This window comes from Panthera uncia, chromosome B4 (assembly GCF_023721935.1).
Source record: "Panthera uncia isolate 11264 chromosome B4, Puncia_PCG_1.0, whole genome shotgun sequence".
NCBI lineage: Eukaryota > Metazoa > Chordata > Mammalia > Carnivora > Felidae > Panthera > Panthera uncia.
In genome coordinates, this window is record NC_064809.1 from 101,588,819 (window position 1) to 101,611,644 (window position 22,826).

The 22,826-nt window shown below is 36.8% G+C and overlaps 1 protein-coding gene across 1 annotated transcript in view; it reads left to right on the top strand.

Annotated features, from left to right (window-relative positions):
- The window catches only part of ACSS3 (acyl-CoA synthetase short chain family member 3), a 163,348-nt gene that overhangs the window by 106,860 nt on the left and 33,662 nt on the right, over positions 1 to 22,826 (top strand). Inside the window, exons 9-10 of the mRNA XM_049626009.1 lie at positions 5,611 to 5,714; positions 21,948 to 22,043. Coding sequence (XP_049481966.1) covers positions 5,611 to 5,714; positions 21,948 to 22,043 — 200 coding nt within the window. The remainder of the gene's footprint in view (positions 1 to 5,610; positions 5,715 to 21,947; positions 22,044 to 22,826) is intronic.

Here is a 22,826-nt window from a genome sequence, read left to right on the forward strand (position 1 = left end):
TCTTGAGTTCCAGGTTGGTTTGTTCCCCCCTCCCCCCCAAGAAATTGTGGTGGCAGGAATTGCTGTTCATTTTCTAAGCCTCTCAGTCACAGTTTTTGTTCAGTTTCTCAACCCCTAGTTGCTTGGGCAGATATTCCAAAGGGGGAAAAACGGCATGTCAGTGTAAGACGTTTCTATACATTTTTTTCCTTGGGATGTTAATGCTTCCAGTGCTGATTGTCTGTGTAGTTCTCTGATACCTGAAAGAGATGTTTCTATTTTACATTCTGTTTAGCTTTTCTGGTTGTGCTTGAGAGAGAGCCTGGTGGACAAAATGCTAGTAGGTCCTTGACAGAGTGACAAATGCATGTGTAATACTAACACTAGTGTCTGTAACATTTTGAAACTGAATTCTAGAGGGGAGCAACTGGAAGAAAATAGCATGAAGAAAAAATGGAGATAACCTCAGGGACACTGGTGGCAAAAGTAATGATATTCTGTAGACTAGAAGTTGACGAGGCATTGCTGAAATGATCTATTTTTATTTAACTTCTTTTGGCACAAGTGAAGAGTACTTTTCACTTGTTTGATAGTTTATGGAGCTTGAAAGAAATATTCACTTTAGTTTTCTTCTGTTCTTAATTTATTACCTGAACATTCATCAGAATTTATCTTTAGCTTTTATCCATTTTTGGGCAGCTTCCTTTTTATTTTGGACTAAAATTAATTTGACAATATTATTGTTTTTCTCTTTCTCTTGGCTTAATTTTCAGCTTCATTTGAGTGTTGAATTGTACTCCATTTTACACAGAATTGGGGAAAAGTAGACAGGTTTCATTCCCATTAATTCTATCCCCCTACTGGTTTTTTCTACTCTAGATATTGTATGTTATAATTTTGTTTAAGTTTTTGGTAGTATATGCTTGGAAGTAAATTCATCTTTCCCTGTGTTACTATCATCAGAATATTACCCGTATATTTATTAGTCTATCAAAATCTATGGCAGCACTATACAATAAAACTGAGCTCTGCAATATGGTGGATAGAAGTTGCATGTGACTATTGAACTCTTGATAAGAGGATAATCCTATCATGACATTGATACATTTTTTTTTAAATCTTAACTAATTTAAAATTTAAATAGCCACATGTAGCTTAGAGCTTCCATATTATACAGTGTAGTTATAGCGTAGATAGAAGACCTATGTAATTAACTTAGGTAAATTTGGATTCCAGAGAATCCAAGTTACTACAAGAGTGGCTAATATTAATGTTTATAAAATGCATTTTCAAGGAAAAATTGTTTAAATATTTTCATTTTGAGGCATTTGTCTTTTCATATTATCAATAAAATATTTGCAAGGTCATTAATGAGAAGTTTATTAAGTGATGTTACTATTCTTTTTTATTATAAGCCACAAAATGTCCTTTAAAAAATAAGACTGACCTGAGGCATGAGTTTATCTTTAAATTATCTTACAATTTATCTTTATAATTATAGATATATGCTGTTTTTTTTCTTTCACTAATCATCTTGGTTATAGAAATATCATATCACATTGAATGGTTTTATTTACTATGAGGAATTGAGAGTTAATAATATATATATTAAATAAGCTTTTTAAAATTTTTTTTTTAATGTTTATTTATTTTTGAGAAAGAGAGAGAGAACATGAATGGGGGAGGGGCAGAGAGAGAGACACACACAGAATCTGAAGAAGGCTCCAGACTCTGAGCTGTCAACACAGAGCCTGATGCGGGGCTCGAACTCCTGAACCATGAGATCATGACCTGGGCCAAAGCCGGATGCTCAACTGACTGAGCCACCCAGGCGCTCCATTAAATAAGCTTTTTTTAAGTTTATTTTTTGAGAGAGAGAGAGAGAGAGAGAGAGAGAGAGAGAATGAGAGGGGAGGGGCAGAGAGAGAAGGAATCCTAAGCAAGCTCTGTGCTCTCAGCAAAGAGCCCAACGTGGGGCTTGGTGTGGGGCTTGATCCCACAACCCTGAAATCATGACCTGAGCCAAAATCAAAAGTCAGATGCTTAACTGACTGAGCCATCCAGGTGCTCCAGGAGTTAATAATATTTGATTAAGTATTTATTACAAGACTTAATTTTTTCATTAGTCATATTCTATTCGTAAATCTTTGTATACAGTATGTTAATGTTCAATAATGTTATACAATTAGGAGTCTGTAATTGACAAAAGTAATAACTTTGGGGCAGTTTGAGGAATTTTAATAAAAAAGTAGATTGATAGTTTTTAGTGTATTTAGGGAAAGGAATTAATCTATACTACTTTAACATTTTTCTAAATCACCAATCATCTTGCAATTTTTCCTCTGTTTTAGTAAATAATAAATGACTTTTTTGGAAATGGAAGAGACTGACATGCAGAAAAGCCAGATGTCACCTTTACTACTCATTATGGAATTTCATCTTTATATATGGCTTATTAGTGCCAGCATGAATATTGCTACCATAATGATAAAAATGTAATTAACTTCTAAGAAAAATAAGTGATAGAATTGTACTGCAAAACCACAATAATAAATACTAAGCTTTAAAATACATAATGTGGAAATTTGTCATCAGATAAAAACTCAATACTAGTTAATACTTTATCATTATAACCAATTAATTAGGTTAATTGTAATTTACTTGACTGGGGAAAAAAGCCAAAAAAATAAATTAAAACTTGCAAAAATGCTGGTGATATCAAGATGTCGGTTGCCCTTTAATTAGCCAAAAATTATTTTGTATTATGTGTTAATATTTTTAATTGACAATATTTTACCCCATGTTTTCAAAAATATATATAATTCTAGATCTGCAGTTTCACATATAAACTGAACACCTGACCATCTGAACAATCTAGAGCTCTTTGGAGTAATCTGTGACTTGATAGATGATGGAAATATGGCCTCTGATATCTGTAAAACACTTCCTTTTTATTGTTCTTTGCCTAAACTGTTGGGATCACCCAAACATATCATTTATAAATTTTAATACAAATTATCTATGTGCATAATGGTTGTAATCACAGACTTTTTCTAAAATATTAGGAATCTGTTTAAAGAAAATGTAATTAAAATAAGTTCACATTTTTGAGTCATAGGATTATCAACAATATGGGCCTTTATATTTAAATTTTTGTCTTGTTTTTACCTGGCATCTAAAAACACAAATGTATTGACTTCATTTTAAACTTTAAAACTTTACACTAATCTTGTTTTTAAATTTTTTTTTAACGTTTATTTATTTTTGAGACAGAGAGAGACAGAGCATGAATGGGGGAGGGGCAGGGAGAGAGGGAGACACAGAATCGGAAGCAGGCTCCAGGCTCTGAGCCATCAGCCCAGAGCCCGACGCGGGGCTCGAACTCACAGACAGCCAGATGGTGACCTGAGCTGAAGTCGGACGCTTAACCGACTGAGCCACCCAGGCGCCCCTATTCTTTTTTTTTAATATTTTAACCTAGTTTTAATAATTTAATGTTTTAGTATTTGTTTTATTGTGCTATATCTGTTTTGCCAGATGAGGTCATATTTGGTGTCCACATTTTAATGTTAAGCATGTTATAATGAATATACATTTAATTATCTAAATTTTATCTCAGGTTACAAACATACATATATATATTATGTAAATATATATAATATATATATGTATATATATACACAATATATGTATACATAATATATATAATATATATTATGTATATATATATACAATATATGTATACATAATATATATAATATATATTATGTATATATATACACAATATATGTATACATAATATATATAGTCAAAAAGTCTAATTTATTCTTTTCTAGTCTCTGTCTCTTATTATTCTCCCTTTTTGCTTTCCTACTTTCATCCCTTTTCTCTGTTTCCCTTGAGTGCTCTTAAAGATTTAAATTATCACCTAGCAGCCTTGCATCTTGCACCTTGAGAGGTGACTCACCACAATGATTGATCCACATTATTTAAATGGTTTCTTAACAAAGACTAGTAATGGGTGATCTGACATTTGAAATTACATCTCTCTGTCTTTATATTATTTTTCCTGATATCTTTCTCCATCACGATTATTCCTACTTTGCTTCCCTATTTCTCACACCTGCTCTAGATTTGCCAGACAGCAATTTTAGCGTGACTTGCCACCCGTTATTTCTGTACTACACCCAGTTTGTGTTGTCTCCACTTGGCCTCCTAGACCTACTAATTGAATCAGTGAAAGAAAGCCAAGTGGCTGCTCTTCACTTCTTTTGCTTTTATGTTATTCATTAAAAATTTCCTAAAATAGCCAGAAATTTTCTCTCTTCAAGTCACTTGATATTTGTGGGGATATTTGTGTAACAATATATTTGTGTAACAAATATTGTAGGGATATTTGTGTAACAAAACAGCATGCTTCCTCTTTTACTTAGAAGAATGAGTCAAGCTGACATAAGTTTTACCTATACCCCACCTCTCTACTTCATCTTCCTGAGCTTCTAGAAACGTTCAAGGACCTAAAAGTCCCAGATATTCCTTTATGGGTATTGACGTCATGAAGATAAATGCTCTTAAGGAGCTCACGGTCCACTGTGGGAAATAGACAAGAAACAAATAAGTATAAAATGATGTATATGCTTATAACCAAGAGGGGAAATGTATATTGTTGGAGCATAGGTGTGGGAGTATCTGCATCTCCATGAATCTTCATGAGATGATAAGGGAACTGTAAGAAATCTCCTGTGGCTACTATTATATTGTTTAGAATGGGTAGGCAGGTTTTTATTTATTTGATTGATTTTTACTTTGATGACAATGAATTAACTCTTCATACATACATTTTTTTTGATAGACCATGGAAACATTGAGAATAAAAGAAAAACAATCATTCTTTTAATGAACCACCAAAAGTGTCAACCCAATTCCATTTATCTATTTCATCCTTTCTATTCTGTGGCATAGTGCTCTCTTTAATAACCTTGCATTCCTTTTGATAAGAGTCTTTTTGACCAGAAAGGTCACAATGGTATTTACTTTTAAATAACCTGTTTTTCCTATGTATGTCCTTGGAATAGGGTAAATATGTATTTGAAATCAGAGTAATTTTTATCAAAGGAACTCACCAAAGTGAACAAGCACATCATATTTATGAGCTTGTTTGTTGCCTTAGCTGATATTCAAGAGTATATTTTTGTGTATAGACTTAAATAGAATACAGCAATCAAACATGGGGCTAAAATTAGCAGACATAATGTCAAGGAGGAAAAAGGTTTTCATCTTTGATCATTAGATGAATATGACAGATGCAGTACAAAGATCAACTCAATTGCTCTTCTCCAAACTGTAGTTGTAAATTCTTTGGAAGAATGTAGTTGTAGTTGTAAAGAGAAGCTGTAGTTGTAAATTCTTTGGAAGCACCTTTCTTCAATGTTGCGATGCCCATTTGGCTACATTTGGGTCAAAACAAATAATCCTTCTCACCATTCTATAATATGATATAGTGATAATACGGTTGTTTTCCTTGATGGAATTAATGTGGTTGGATTCTAGAATGTTTTAAAGAATGAGGATGAAATTATTTAGATTTATTTTCAAGGATTAATTTGAATTCATGCTCCCTCTTATATTCAGGTTCAAAACGTTGTTTGTGGCTGGAGAACGATGTGATGTGGAGACCCTGGAATGGTCCAAAAAGGTCTTCAGAGTACCTGTCCTAGACCACTGGTGGCAAACTGGTGAGCATTTTCCAAACATGTACAGAAATATTGCAGAAGTGTTCGAAAACACTGCAAGGATTGGAGGAGACCCTGAGCTATTACCGTCAAGCATAAACTCAGGACTTAGGTGGTTCTGGCTTCAGTAGAAATAAGCAATTCTTTGGTTATCCTTTTGTTGAAAATGTCTCTGTAAACAATATCAATGACACCATTTTCCTGGTCTCTAGGTATAGAGTATTGAAGATCTTGCTTGCTTCTCCTCCTCTTTGTTTTGCCTGTATCCAATAAGTGACTAAATCTCAGATTTTCCTTTGAAGTGTCTGTTGGATTCATACCACCTCAGCGCTCCCATTGCCTTTGAGCTGTGGCAGCTGCATTATCATCTGCCCCGATTTAAATTGTCCTCATCACTCATCTCTGTTCCCTCTGCTTTGCTGTAGCGCTGGCACAGTGTTCCCAGAGTACTTTTCTTAAAGCAGTGTTTCTCTCATAAGATTTTCTGTGGTTCTCTGGCTCCCTTCTTGTGTTCTATAAAATTAAATGTATCTTTCTCCAAAACATTTATCATTATATGTGTAATTTATTTACTTACTTATTTTGTTTATTCTCTATTTTCCTCCCACTAAGTGATCCCTGGGAAACAAATTGTCATATTAAGCGGATGTAACATGAAATTTAATACAATTTAAAAAAAGAAAAAAACCTTTCTGCTGCTTTCTTTTTTTTTAAGTTTATTTATTTATCTATTTGAGAGAGAGTGAGAGAGAACGAGTGGGAGAAGGACACAGAGAGAAGGAGACAGAGAGTCCCAATCAGGCTATGTGCTGTCAGCACAGAGCCCATCATGGGGCTCCAACTCACAAACTGCGTGAGATCATGATCTGAGCTGACTGAACTCAAGAGTTGACACTTCACTGACTCAGCCACCCAGGCGCCCCTATGCTGCTTCTTTTTAGGGATATTTGTGTATATATGTGAAAGTAAGGAAATTAACTGGAACCTGTTTTACCCTTCACTGAGTATAGAGGTTTTGTTGGGTTTTGCATTTGACTCACAAAAAGTAACTGAGCTATGAGAACCTTGTGGCCTTTTTATGTACATATTTTAAAGCAATTTTTAAAAGTTTATTTATTTTTGAGAAAGAGAGAGTGTGAGTGAGGGAGGGGTAGAGAGAGAGGGAGATGGAGAATCCCAAGCATGTTCTGCATTGTCAACTCGGGGCTTGACCCACGAACCATGAGATCATGACCTCAGCTGAAATCAAGTCAGACACTTAACCGACTGAGTCACCCAGGCACCCCTGTATGTAAATATTTTAGTTCAGTTCTACTTAGTTTAACAAATTACATCAACCCTTTTAGATTAATGTTTTCAGAATTTTTATCTTCTGAGTAACTGGGGCAGAGTATCAAATTTGAATGAAAACAATTTTTAAATATATTTTCTTTGCAAAGATTAAGCCTGATTTTAAAAATAATAAGAGTCTAGAAAATCAAGTGAGTGACTAAAACTGAAGTTCATTGTTTGATATTTTAGAACTCTTTGATTCTGATAAATGATACTTTTTATATTATCTTCTTGGATATTGCTCCTTGGAAAAATGTTTTCCATATCTTTGGTAATACAAAATATAAAATGAATGATCAGAGTGGAATACATTTTCCTTAAATACAGTGAAAATCAGAAAGAGTTTCTATTCTCTCTAGTTTTATTTGCTAAGGGAAAAACTTCTTACCTAAATTCAGATTTGTAACTATTTAGGAAATAAAAAATGATAAGACTGAATTCAGAGAAAGAGCAGTGCCATATGTAGAAATATACAAAAACAAGTGAAGACTTATTGTTTCTGCAAGGAAGAGTATTTATAGGATTGATGCATCCCCTTATTCACCAGGAAAATTCTAACTGTTACTCTCCTAGGTAGGAAGAGGAAAATATCTTATCAACTTTAAGATGATTTTCCTTTCCTTTTCCTGGTCAATATGAGGGGTTGTTTCCAACACAGTGACCTCATGCAAGTGCTTGCAGAAAAATATTGTTTTTCCCCCACTATAGGTGACTATGCCAAAGCCTACTGAAGGAAATCAGCATATTAATAAATAAAATTATGATTCTTTTTTTCTTGTTAATATCTTTATATATAATAGCTTGTGCAGATGTATGTACTTAGTGCATCCAGGCTTACGAAAAGCTTACTGACACCTGAAAAACACCCATAGGAGTTCCCTGGTGGGCACTGAGTTTCATGTGAATTTGCAATTTTTTCTTTAATATCTTGTTTAGAGAAAATTAATAGCAACATTATGTCAGTGTGCCATCATTTTAATCAGGTTTGAAGGGCTGCTCAGTACTGTGGAAACCATAGTGGATTTCTAATAATGACTGATTCTATCCCCTCCCATCTGATTTTACAGAATTTGATGTGTCCAATTAAAGTACAGAAATACATACATGTGGAGAGGTGGATAGGTAGCCAGTCAGGTAGGGAGTTTTGTACCTTATAAGAGAAATTCATCCTAGGTGATGCAGATGTCAGCTACTAACAAAATTTCCTTCGGATTTTTATTCAGTTGCATAGAAGGAATCAATTCATTACTTTCAAAGTTGTATGATGTGGCAAGTAACTGCAAAGTGATACTCAGGTTTAATATTTGCAGCTTTTTTTGAGAGAGAGAGAGAGAGAGAAGGAGTATGAGTGGGGGAGAGGGGCAGAGGGAGGGAGAGAGAGAGAGAGAGAGAGAGAGAGAGAGAGAGAGAGAGAGAGATTCTTAAGCAGGCTCCATGCTCAGCAGCAGAGCCTGATGTGGGGCTCAGTCCCCACATGACCTGAGCCGAAATCAAGAGTCGAGATGCTCAATCAACTAAGCCACCCAGGCATTCCCCACAGACCTTTCTTAAAGTGATATCAAATTAATGTTAACTCACCAGGGAGAAAAAGGCAAGTACTTTGTGGGTTATTATTAACTCTTAGGAAAGAGAAAGGAAAATTCAATGTGTTTGGCACAGTCATGAATTTCCTACTATTTACATATTAAATGGATGGGGTCATGTCCACAAGAGTGGCCATGTGAAAACCTGATAGCATTTGAAGGCATGTTAAGCTTTGGCCAAAGAAATACTTTTCATTTCAAATTTCAGATTTTCTACAAGATCTTTTTTCTTGTTATTGACTTAGAAATTGATTTTTTTATATAATTGTACACTTTTATGAGCCTTCCATACAATGTATAATTTATGAATTTGCTCTCTGATTACATTAATATATGTGTACAAATGGCTGCTTAGAAACTGTGATGTATGATTTAGAATTAATTAGGGATATGGTAAGTAACTAAAATGTATGAATAAAAATTGATTAATTTCTGTGACTTGAGTTATAAGAAGGCATTCTGCAGTCAATCCATTTCATTACCATGTTGTTTTTGTTACGTTAGTGAAATTTGTATTAGCAACAACAGATTTCTGGGGACTGTCATTCTCTTTTGGCCCCTTGATATCAACACTCTTTAATATTTGATTTAAATAATATATAAGGTTCTAAACTGAGAACTAATCTGTGGAAAATTTGAGAACCAATCAACTCCTTGCAGGAGCATTTAAATAAAAACATCATTATTCAACATGACTGAAATATTAAGCCCTTGTTTTGGATTGTGCTAATGTAAACACTTAATGCTTTCATAAAGAAAATTTGTCTTGCTAAATTTAGATAGGAGAGTTGTATATCTTTGATTCATAAATCTGAATAAAAGACAAATTGTTGTCATTCATTCAGATTTTTTATCTTCACCATAACTTATCCCTAAAATGATTGAAAATATCTGCATAATTGACTGAATCTTTCATTTTCTGTTATACATAGAGAAAGAGAAACAGAGGTGCTACAATTATAGTTTAAACAGGGGAAATTAAGGGCACCTGGGTGGCTCAGTCAGTTAAGTGTCCAACTCTTGATTTCGGCCCAGGTCATGATCTCATGGTTGTGAGATTGAGCCCCATGCTTGGGATTCTCTCTCTCTCCCTCTCTGTCTCTCTCTGCCCCTCCCGCTCATTTGTTCGTTCTTTCTTTCTTTCTTTCTTTCTTTCTTTCTTTCTTTCTTTCTTTTTTTCTTTCTTTCTTTCTAAATAAATAAATAAATAAATAAATAACATTTAAAAATTTAACAAAACAAAAAGGAGAGATTAAGAGAATAGATAATCGTCCCATTAAGATATGGTAATTCATGGGCAAAAATAAATAAACAGCCAAAACTTCATTATCCTCAGGTATACATCACCAGATAAAACACCCTACTGTTATTAATCATTTTTAGCTTTTCCAAAAATCAGATACAAAGCACAATTTTGGAAAGCACTGTGCAGTGCATGGTGTCCTTTGCAGGAAGTTGTTGTTGTTGTGTTTCTGACTAAAGATAACTATAAATATCTTTTTTGTATGTTTATTTATTTTTGAGAGAGAGAGAGAGAGAGAGAGAGAGAGCATGAGCAGGGCAGGGGCAGAGTGAGGGGGAGACACAGAAACTGAAGCAGGCTCCAGACTCTGAGCTGTCAGCACAGAGCCCGACGCAGGGGCTCGAACTCACGGACTGTGAGATCATGACCTGAGCCAAAGTCGGATGCTCAACCTACTGAGACACCCAGGTGCCCCTGTCTGAAGATAACTATAAAGGGATCATTTTCCTTATGAGTGAATGGGCAAAAATAAAAAAAAAAAAAAAAAAACATTCCTTAAATTTCAGAGACTAACTACTAGAACCCAAAACACAGTAGACCTTATTCTTTTTAGAGGTTTTCTTCCTTCCTTTTCCTTTGCTCTCCTTTGCTCTCCTTTGCTCTCCTTTGCTCTCCTTTGCTCTCCTTTCCTTTCCTTTCCTTTCCTTTCCTTTCCTTTCCCTTCCTTTCCCTTCCTTTCTTTTCCTTTCCATTTACTGTAAGACATGATACTGGTTTAGAAGTGATTGTAATAAAACAGCTTGGCATCCCACTTTTTAATGTTAGTTAAGTAGAAACCCTATTTTTTCACATGCTACCAGTCAGTTAATTAAAGACAACGACTGTGAGGTTAGAATACCCAAGTTCCACAAAGGCTTTAATAAAGAACACCTTGGTAGGTAAAGGGTTGAGATGAAAGGAATCCGTGATTCTTTCTATCTGCTGTCAGAATATTGTCTGTGTGATTCCCATCAGAAGATACAGAGCTTACATTGAAAGTATTTCAAGTACCCAAGTAGTGATGAAGTAGTGATGATGTAATAGCTACCAACTTGAGCGGCACTGGGTGATTTTGTTGTTTGTTTACTTGTTTTGCTTCTGTCACTTTAATGAGGGAATAAGATTCTTCATAGTATTTGAGAAACCCTAAGGAGGGATTTCAATGAGAAAACAGTAGCCACCTAACAGATTGAGACATTGGGGACAATTAAGTTATTGATCTTACTTTATCTGCCTTGAGCCATCTTTGCTGAGTTCTTATGTCTCAGAGTAATCACAGTGTTTCTCTCTCTGTTTGATTGAACTGCTGCAGTTTCAATTGCAGTTGCCAGTTCTGAAGTCACTATGTTCTATACATAGACTAAATCTTCCTCCTTTGAGAAGGAATCTGATAATTTTGAATTTTGTTAAAGTGGATTCAAAGCCTTCAGCAAACTTCGATCATGCCAGTTCTTAAATCAAAATCATTGATCTTAAAAGCACACCCTCCCAATACTACCTTGTTAAGATATGTCAAGGCCACATGACACAATAATCCTTTTTTTTCGCGCAGTGTAGTAGGATATACTTCCTAAGAACAGACAACTCAACCACAGTTTTAACCACAAAAATTAGTTAGGCTGACCCAATTCAGTCCCTAGTCTTAGGTTTATCTCGACAAGATCCTTTAGCCCAGGTATTTTAAAAAAATTTTTTTATAATTATTTTTTTGAGAAACAGAGTGAGACAAAGCGTGAGTGGGGGAGGGGCAGAGAGAGGAGACACAGAATCCAAAGTAGGCTCCAGGCTGGGTAAGTGGTCAGCACAGAGCCTGATGCGGGGCTCGAACCCTCAAACCGTGAGATCATGACCTGAGCCGAAGTCGGACGCTCAACCGACTGAGCCACCCAGGTGCCCCAGCCCAAGTATTTTTTTAAAGACAGCAATACATTTTCTTTACAAAAATCAAAAGTACAAAATGGAATAAGTAATTACAGTTTAGTAACAATTCTCCTAAGCAGAGACCTCTGTGGAAAATGGTACATTTCAAATGTAGTACTGTCTCATTCCTTCTAGGTAGACTAATTGTGAAACAGCCAACATTTGAGGATTTGATAGGTAGGGTATCAAAGTGGAAGCCACTTGCTGTTTTGGGTCATCCTCTCCCTTATTACCCCTGCTTTCTCAGACATTCTGCTTTTATAAGTAAGTTGGTACACTTTTTGCTGAGAGATTCCAATCCGTCAGTCTGGAGCCCTAAATTTACTCTACAGTAGGGACTTTTCTTCATCTTTGGAATTCAACGTTGGAAGCTTTATGACTCTTGTTATTTCTGCCTTTTTAAAATGTTTTATTTACTGTTTGAAAGTAAGAGTGTAAGCAGGGGAGGAGCAGAGAGAGGGGGACAGAGTATCTGAAGCTGGCTCCGTGCTGACAGCACAGAGTCCATTGCAGGGCTGGAGCTCATTGAACTGCGAGATCATGATCTGAGCCAAAGTCTGATGCTCAACCTACTGAACCACCCAGGCTCCCCTATTTCTGCCTTTTTAAAAATAAATGTACAACTGTGTGAAAAATTTATGACTTTCTTCTAACTTAAATGTACTTAACTTGTGCCTCACGTAAAATCCTGTATATTTTATTGCAAAATGCTTTTCTAGGACTCAGGCATAAGAGGCCCTACATGGCTGAGATGACAGTGAGGAAAGCATCTTCTTGGTGACTTACCTTGAAGATTCTATCTTTACTTGAAACATACTTTCTATAGTTTGGGTGCCAAGAGCTACTAGCAAAACTTCCCATGGCTGCAGATCTCAGAGTGAGATACCTCTGTACAACCAAATGCCGCCTTCCTAGGTTCACTTTTGGACTCTTTGTTATTCCTTGCTTTTGGGTTTTGCTTAATGTCTGAGTCCATCAAATTCAGGTGCTATGGCTTCATTAAAGTACAGGCCTGTGTTTTCAAAGACACAGGATTGCACTAAACTCTTGAAATACACACTGTGGAACCCAGTTCACTGGATTGAACTGCACTGGACTGACAATGCCTTTGCCCCATGAATGGGGCTGTCCAGGATATACCGTATGCTACTTTCAAATAGTAGAATGCAGAGTCTTTAGTTATGTGAATGGATTACTACTGTCTGCTGCACTTTTTTTTTCAATGTCACAGTCAAAAATAAATTCATCTCTTTTTTTCATCCATGGGGAAGAATTTTTACATAGTTTAGCATGAGAAGTTGTGATTGGGGAAAAAACAGTTTTATGGATTCAGTGGCTTCTCAGCAATGTTCAGCTAGCGATGCTGACACTATCCATCTGGTGAGAGAGAAAAAAGTCCTGATGCCATCTTTGTTGCCTGGCAACAGGATTTTTTTTTTTCATTTAGAGCAATCTTCATTAGTTTAAGGTAGGTAATTTTTACTGATAATTTGAGAAGCAGGGGCTTAGAGGTAAGGTAAGCCACATGAATTTGATTTGTGGAAGGAATAATCTCTTGTCAAATGTAAGGCAGCCTTCACAAGGCTTTTCTTTCTGAAAGTGAGTAACTGTTTACAAATTGTTAATCCATCTGAAAATGAATCTTCCAAGTCAAATACCACCCTTTGAATCAGACGTTGTCATCTTTATATTATGATCATGTAGAAAGAACATCGTTTCTTTTTTTTTTTTCCAAATATGATTACGTGAAGTAGTTTGGATATGTATAATTGCTTTTTAGAATATTTGTTTGTACTCATTATTGTATTAGTGGTAATGTTTTCACAAGAGACTAAACACTGTAAAATCAACGAATGATATAAAGTTGGTTTGGCTTTTGAAATGTCATCCACTCTAATCCTCCTACCTTGGGCAAGAATCACATTTAATCCACTCTTGAAAGGCAAAAATATGTTATGGTTTTGTTGATCTCTACAAGAAAAAAGAGTTCCTAAACCCTTCCTTGACAAACCTTACTGTCTGGAAATTTGATTTTCCCCCTGTTGCTTATAAACCCCTACATCGTGGACCCATTGACCCCCCCCCCCCCCCAAAATAGTTCCCAGTTCCTCTTGTACTGTCAGTTCTAATTTTAGAAACCACAGGTGACTGTTCTCCTTGGAAAAGCAGTGTAGGTAGTGAAAAGTGATGCTGACTCCTAACAGGACTGCTTTTCAATCCTGGTGCAACACTCACTCTGCAGCTATAGGCAAGGCCTTGATCTTCTGCGGGCACTTTATCTCACGGGCTTGTAGGAAGCTTGAAGTGAAGTGAAATATGTACAAACAATGCAGCAGAGTTTCTGACCTACAGGAACTCTCAATAAATATTTTCCTTTTTCCTTCCCTTTCTTTGAATCACCTTTCATGAATATAAAGGCCATCTTTCGCCTCCTGGCCTGTAGATAATCCAGACTCAAGAGAACTTGGAACGTAAGAGTTCAGTTTGTACACGAGAAAAAGTAATCATAGAGAGTTTAATTTCCCGGAGTCAACTTGCTGGTTAAGATTAAAACGGGAACTCTCATTGCTCTGTTTTGTCCACAGTCCTCCCTTCCTAGGTCTTATCGTATGCCTTCATTAATTCAGCGTTTCTTATCTAACTTAACTGTAGGTAATTTATGAGTTTCTCCACAGTTAGAGGCAGTAAGGGGCTGGTAAGGGAGAAGGATAAGACCACAACTCAAATTAATGGTCTGCTTCCAGTACAAAAAGTTAGGCTGCTTTGAATTAAGTATTTTAAACTGTAATCGTACCATCTCGTGAACACAAAGATTCAATTGATTTTCTTTCACCGGTATACATCTCACTGTTCTGCTTCCCCTCTGCTGCCACCATTCAAGTTATTTATAGCACACTGCATAGATTCAGAATTGGAGAGAATGGTTTCTTTACAAATTGCTTTTATGCCCATGATGATGCTGTGATTAATATGACTCAGCGGTACCAGGCTGCTGAATTGATTGATTTCCAGGACTTCAGCTCTCTGCATGGGCCACCAACTTCTAAATCCATATTGCTTAAATGTAGTGCTTCTAGAACCACAGTGTGCACAAAATGGCAGATTTTCAGATGCAGCGGGAGCTCTTATTGACAGAGATGGGCTTTGTGAACCTGCCACTGTGTTCTTCCTCTTAACCCTCACTCACATCTACTCTTCTTTCTGCATTGCCTTTCATTTATGAGCCAAAACCCTGGGGTTGTCTGGACCTCTCCCTCTTGCGCTTTCTCCACACTCAAACAATCACCAAGACCCTCTGATTCTGAGTGTAACTCAGATTTGATCTCATCTTCCACAGCTGCTCACCCCTCATCAAACCACCAACATCTAAATGACTTCTGCTCTGGATTAGGATCCCCAGTTTAGTGCTCCAGTTTGCAACTGAAGAGATTTTTGTAAAATGCAATTCTGAGCAAATCACTTCTGCTAAAACCCGCTCTGCCTCCCATTTTTCCTGGAATGATATCTAAATTTCTTACCCTGGCACAAAAGGCACTTTTTGATCTGCCTCTGCTCATCTCTCTGACTTTGTCTCTTGTTGTTTCCCTTGTCCACCCTACACCCCTGAGCTTTGCTCTGCTGAAGGTCTTGCAGTCAGTCCCTTGATGGTCTAACTTCTCAACCTTTGAACATGCTGCTATTTCTGTTTGGCATGTCTTTCCACCCTTAACACTGCCTTCCCATTAAAAGAAATGCCTTTCAGAGAGAATTCCATAAATATGTATTGGAGGCCTGACCTTTTAATATCATTCTTGGGATAAGAAAATGTTGGAACAGAATTATAATGATAACATACAGCTTTTTCTCTTCTGAGTCCTCTATTTCTCCCGCTCCCCATTTCATTTTGGGATTGCATTATTCTGTGATCTGCTATTTATTTTTTTAAGAACCCTGACCTTAATAATGGGAACCGGAGCCTAAACCCATGGAAGAAATATGTATTTACTAGTCAGCAAACAATTCCTGAACATAAAATGTCAGGGACTAGACTGTGTTTGGTTCTGCTGATTCAAATGATTCTCAAGCACTCAGGAAGAACCTGATTTGAAGAGAGTGTTTTCATATAATTATGTGCACAATTCTTTTTTGAGAATTGCACTGATTCTTTTTTGGAAGATTTTATAATACTTTTAGTGGCCAGTGTCCCAAGTGTCTATTGCTGTATTAACAAACAAACAAACAAAACCAAGCTACTCCAAAACCTAGTAGCTTAAAATAACAACCATATATTATGGTTTTATGGATGAGGAGTATGGGCAGCGATCAACTAGAGGTTTTACACTGCATGTACTCTGTACTCTTTTTTTTTTTTTTAAATAAAGTTTATTTACTTATTTTGTGAGCGAGAGAGGGCAACTGCACACGACTGGGGGAAGGGAAGAGAATCTTACGCAGGCTCCGCACTGCCTGCACAGAGCCCAGTGCAGGGCTCAAACCTACAGACAATGAGATCATAACTTGACCTGAGCTGAAACCAAGGATGGATGCTTAACTGACTGAGCCAACCAGGGGCCCCACACTCCATGTACTCTTGATTGAGACAACTCAGACAGTATTTGGTGGTGAATAGGCTGGTCTGGTGGGTCCAAGATGGCTTCACTCTCATGCCTGGGAATGGCCACAAGGTTGGAGTCAGTCAAGACTTTTGACGGGAATGCCTGCAAGTGGCATTTTTAGCCTGCAGGATTCAGAATAATGGGCCATTTTACATGGCAGCTCAGAGGTTCCAGAGATAATGATCTAAAATTCTTAAGGCCTGTGCCTGGAAACAAAGAGTCACTTCTACTCTTTTCTATTAGAGCCATCAAAAAGTAGCTGAGACTCAAATCGAGAGGACATAGGTCCCACCTTTCAATAAGATGAGGCTCCAACAAATTGCAGCCAATCTACTCTCCATAGTGAGTACATTTCAAAGTTGTAGATATAGCCTTCTGAATTGATCAACATAATTTCCCCTTCGCTCACCATTCAGAAATAACTTGTCAATATTTTAATGTGTATCTTGCCAAGATATATAATTTTGCTCAGTGCATATTACATAAAAGAATCATATTATGCATTCTCTTTTATAGATTTTCTAAATAATACTTTGTAAAAATTATTTCCTATCAGACATTATTCTATGATGTTTGAGTAGCTTTGCATTGATTCTTAATATGGTCTGATCTCTATTTGTGGACAGTCTTCTAAACATCAATATAAACAATACTGTGATAAATATCCTTGATGCTTAATATTTGTGAACATCTACAAACATTTCCTTGTATATATTCCTTAACGTGGAACCACTGGGTTAAAGAGTATGTGCATTTTTAAGGGTTTTTATAGTTGCCAAAGTGCCTTTCAGAAATGTTGTGCTGATCTATATACACACTAACACTTATATAACAAAAGTGATTATTTTTGGTTGATGTGGGCAGTTGTCTTCCCTGCATCACCTGACTGGACCCTCGCCTTTCAACTAGTCTAGGGCATTTTCATGTGAATTGGTTCCTGAGTGTTCGGGAAGACACAGAAATCTCTGTGTCTGAACCAACAATTCTAATGCAACGTCTGTCTGTCCATGCATTTTCTCACATACAGCTCTCTCAAAACCCCAAATAAAATAAACTTGGCCATAGAACTGAATGTTGTGCAGATATTTACATAAATTTTATTTGCATTGTTGTGATTCATTACTTTTTGTTCAAAAGCCCTCATTAGCATGCAACATCACTCAGAACTAAAGCTTGAGGTCTTACGAGGACTTCAAAGAACTTTTAAATGATCTGTCTCCTCACTACCTATCTGAGCTTATTCCCTGTTAACACTTTCCTCCTTTATGCTGCTTCAGTAACACTAGCTGACTAACCATTCCTCAAACACTCTACAAATAAGCTTACCTCAGGACCTTTGCCCTTGTGTTTCCTTCCTCCTGGATTCTTTGTCCTTAGATGTCATGTGACACAGGTCCTCACTCGTTTCAAGCCTTCACTTAAATGTTACCTTCTCAGAGAAGTCTTTTCTGGCCACCCAATCTAAAATCGCAATTCTTCCCCATCACATCACACACCCCGTCTATGCTTTCAAAAATTTTCTTAGTGCTTATGACTCCTTAACATGTCATATGTTTTATGTGTGTTTTTATTGTTTGTCTTTCCGTCTAGAATGTGAGCTCCACAACAGTAGGAATTGTGGTCACTTTTGTTCATTGTTCTAGCCCCAGTTCTGATGACAGCACCTAGCACATAGTAGCTGCTCAATAAATATTTGCTGATAAGTGCTATGTCCCACCATTACTTCCATTTACAAATCTGAGAGACTGGGCTCACTGTCTGTTGCAAGGATTTTTCTTCCTCTGAGACACAGTCCAGGTGATTTCAGCCCTTCATATTCTACTTAAGAACCTCACAAGTGGTATGCTTTTCTATTTCATTCTGATCCTTTTCTGTAAGAACTATGCAACCAGGAAAAATGGTTTCAATTTTCTAGGTCAGTCCTTAGTATTTTTCATTTGTAAAAAGAATATCCCTTTTTTTTCTATCTCCCTGCGTAGTTGGATTAAATGCAATAACATAAACAAAAAACATTTAGCATAACACAGCATAATTCATATTTGAAAAAAAATGTATGTTCTCATTATTTTTCTTTAGAGTTAGAGGTTTTAGGGAAAAATCCTCTAAGTAATAGCAATGCAATAAGGTGGAGAGGCACCAATGCAATAAGGTGGAGAGGCAGTAAAGATACTAAAAAATTAAAAAAAAAAAAAAAAGTGAAGTGTCTGCATTAGCTGTTAATGCAGTATGAATATAAATGTACCAATCTAACGTCTTCTTCACAGCCTTCAGCTCCCTGCCACCTTCTTCCTGGGTGTCTCTTTATAAGATTAGGTATCTTTGGGAAGATTTCTCCAAATGAAGCATCCAATTCTTTTCCTCAAAAGAATGTTCTGGTTGGTTTAAATGCAGCCATTTCTCGGTCTCAGTGTGACGTCCGGATTTCCTGTCTTCTTAGATAACTGCTAGCCAGTTAATTATAGCCTGGGCAGTGTGAAGCAGATGTTTTAAGAACATCTTCGCAATGGGGCTTTGGGAGTCCTTAGAAGTTTGGGTCAGGGCGGCAGTGTGCCTGAGGGCTTTCCCCAACCAGAAGCCTACTTTGCACCTGGACAAGCCTGAGAGCCAGGGTGGCGACACAGTCTGTGTGCATGAACGTGTGAGCACACGAGTGTGCTTGCCATGCAGGTGGATCAGTACATTCTTTGGGTCTCAGGACGTTCAGAGGTATACAGAGAGACAACCAAAGTTTCTATAGCGACCATTATGGCCTTTCTTATTCCACTTTGGTCCTAACTATGGCTCCCTGTGTGGAGAATCCTGGAAACTGTCATTTCATCTGAATGTATCTTTTACATGTCACTACCAACAGTTCTTTTCCCAAACCCCCAAATGAATATCAAAATAAAATCAACAAGGCACTCAAATTACTAATGTTTCAAGTATAAACCTACAGTATCTACTTTAAGTACCTGAATGGATAATCCTTTTCATTGCCCTTAAAAGTGAGTCAAAGTAATCTCATAGAACAACAGCCTGTTCATTTAACTTAACAGTCATTGGTTATAACAAAACAGCGGAAGGTTGACAAGATTATAAATATGTAGTCACTATACAAAGATGCTTAAGAATCTCAGGAAGTACGCATAGTGTCAACTTACTTAGGCAGGACATACTGACCGTGCTTCACTAACTCGTTCTTGTGTCTTTCTTTAAGACTAGGTTTTATTCTCGCTTCCTCTAGCCCCCATCCCCTCTCTCCCGGTGGTATAAGAAGGGCAGAGGGCCGGGATCTTTCATGAGAGTCCGCATGGAGACGAGATGAAGCAGAGTGCAGTTAGAGCTTTGTTGTTGTGGTTTCTGTTTGCTTCTCTGAGACAGCAGGTCCTGAAGTCATTGGAAGGTTCATTTGTAGGTTCTGAGGCCATCTCTTGACAAGTTGCTAAGAGGCTTTATGGCGTTTAGAAATGTAGAGAGTTTGAACTTGAAATGATTGGAGTGCCTCTAGTGATAAACTAAACTTGATGAGACACACTTTTAACATAGAAGACGTACTTTAGCAGCTGCTTTCCCCCTCCCCCGCCTTGGGGTGGGAGAGGGAACAGAGGCGCCATAAAGGGGACCTCTCCCTTCCTCATGCGTCCTAGTAGCTTCTGCCCCTGTTGTCACCTCGCTCTGTCTGTATACCTTCCTTTAAGCGCCTCACTCGACAGGGTTGCTTCTTGTCATCACGCTGTTCTTGTCTCTGTCAGTTTTGGAGGACAGCTGAGGTCAGTACTGAGACATTTTTAAAAAGGCAGAGGGGAAAATGTTGCTAACCTTTCCAAAAAGGGGGCTTCCTTCCCTGCTTCGCGTGCACCATAGGAAGAAAGGACAGGGGTATTGCATGACTGATGGAATGCCATTGCATAAAATGCCTGCCCGGTTTTGTTTTTTTTTTTTTTCATAGTATGAAAGTACTTGAGAATTTTTTGTTAAACATCAGAAACGTCTGCTCTGGTTACTTGCTGCTTCTCCTCAGCAGTGACCATATGGCTTAGCATCTTAAGCACTGGACTGTGACTTAGGAACTGTGTTTTAATGTTCGAGGGTCCATCTTCTGTTATTGATGCCAGCCGAGCCACCATCCATAAAATGTGAATAATAAACTGAGCTACTCTGGAAAGTAAAGAACAGTAATAAATTCCTCCCACCATGCTAAAGTGATATAAATGTATGAAAAATTATGATAGAAACCATAGTGGAAAGAATACATTCTGAGTCCTTAGGAAGATAGATGTTTTTTAATATTTTGGATTCCCCTGGACCCAATTGGTTTGACAATTAATCCTTTGGGGATATGTACGTGTATGTTTCTGTGTATAATATTAAGCCAGTAGTTCCAGAACTTTTCACTGTCAGTACTCTTATCCAGCTCCTCCAACACACATGCCTCATATTTAAAAGATGCTCTTAACCCCAAACTTGTGTTTACCAATAATAACAAATGCATTTGTCCATAAAAATAATTATTTTCAGAACTTATGGATATCATATAATAGCTGCTGTTATTCGGTTAGCAACTTGAGATAGAGAAAACTAATCTATCATTTTTGTTAATTGATGCAGGTTAACGGTGGCTAAGTGTCTGCTCTTGATGAAATCATCAGCATACAGTAATGTCCTTCCTCCCTCTGTTCCTTTCTTCCTTCCTTCTTATACACCTGGCTGCCATACTTTTGGAACAGCAGGCTGAGAGCAGTTTGACAAAGCATTGTTAAGTTCAAGTTCAGATGCAATGTCTGTAAGCAGGGGTAGTTCTTAAAAAATTCGCGTTGATATTGTTCATATATTCCCCCAAAATTTTGGATTACTAATTTTAGAGATTAATCCATAAATAACAGAAAATATTTCACAAGTAGCTGTTATTACCATAGTAAAATAACTAGGTGAATTAAGTGAAGGCATCTTTACTAGGGATCTTTTAGTGTTTAACGTGTGTTGTAAAATTCTCAGTCATGGGGAGCCTGGGTGGCTCAGTCAGTTACGTGTCTGACTTCAGCTCAGGTCATGATCTTGCGGTTCGTGAGTTCAAGCCCTGTGCTGTTGGGCTCTGTGCTGACAGCTCAGAGCTTGGAGTCTGCTTCAGATTCTGTGTCTCCCTCTCTCTCTGCCCCTCCCTGACTCACACTCTGTCTCTCTCTGTCTCTCAAAAATGAATAAATGTTAAAAATTTTTTTTAATTCTCAGTCACGTAATTCTCCATTTTTCATGCCTTTTGATTCATAACCAAGGACATTCGAGAGGCCTTTCTTTTCTTTAGAAGAAGCATTACAGTATATGTTATTCTCAGTTCGTATCCTTAAGTTTTAAAAATGTTGATCTGGTATAGATTGCTAATATATTTTTTTTCATTTTTAAATAATACACTTGCACTATTTATTCCTCATGCAGTTAAATTTGTTGAGAAACGGTGGGGTGGGGGGCAGAGAGAAATGCATACGCTGAGGAAACATCATGATTTCAAGTTGAAATATTAAATGATAAATAATATTTATTTCTCCAGAGACTGGATCCCCAATTACAGCCTCATGCATCGGATTAGGTAATTCTAAAACCCCTCCTCCAGGACAAGCAGGAAAAAGTGTTCCAGGATACAATGGTGAGAAATGATTCTGATCATTTGAAATATGTAAGGTTAATACATTTGGTATTTGTTCTGTCTAATGCGAACCGAAATGCATAGTAGGTACTTAAAAGCATTTGATTGAATGAATACTTTGTACTGAAAATAAATGCGTTAATATTGTTATTAGTCAATTTGATAAAAAATAAGATTGTTAACTTTCAAGGACATGTCCTACATGACTGTCATAACCAAGAAAATAATATTTATAAGGCACATTAAGAATATGGCTGTGAAATTAATATGTATGGAATATTTGCTAGGTATGGAGTACTTTGCATACATCATTTCATTTAATGATGAAGTACATTTAATTTAGAGGTATCATTACCATTTTAAAGATGAGTTAGCTGTTGCTCAGAGAGACTGAATAACTTTGCTGAGGTAACATGGCTGGTTAGGTGCTATAGAGAACGCCCACCATCATGTTTTATTTTTTTGTTTATGTCTTTGCTTGTTTTTCTCACAAAAGCTGTAGTTCTTTCCATTATATATATGCTACCTTTTAATTTAGGAGTGATGACAAGTCTTCTGAACCTCATTGGTTAAAGATAAAGCCTAAAGATTGCAAATAGAAAAATCATTTCATTCATGCCAGTGGTATGTGAAAATGAGATACAATATATTTTAAATATTTGTTTTTAGATTGTTGGTAGTGGTTATAATAGTTCAGAAATTACCCTTTTTGGCTCTGCCTTCTAGTTGTATAACTTTTGCAACAATTCACCTAACTTTCCAAAAAATTCAATTTCCTTATGT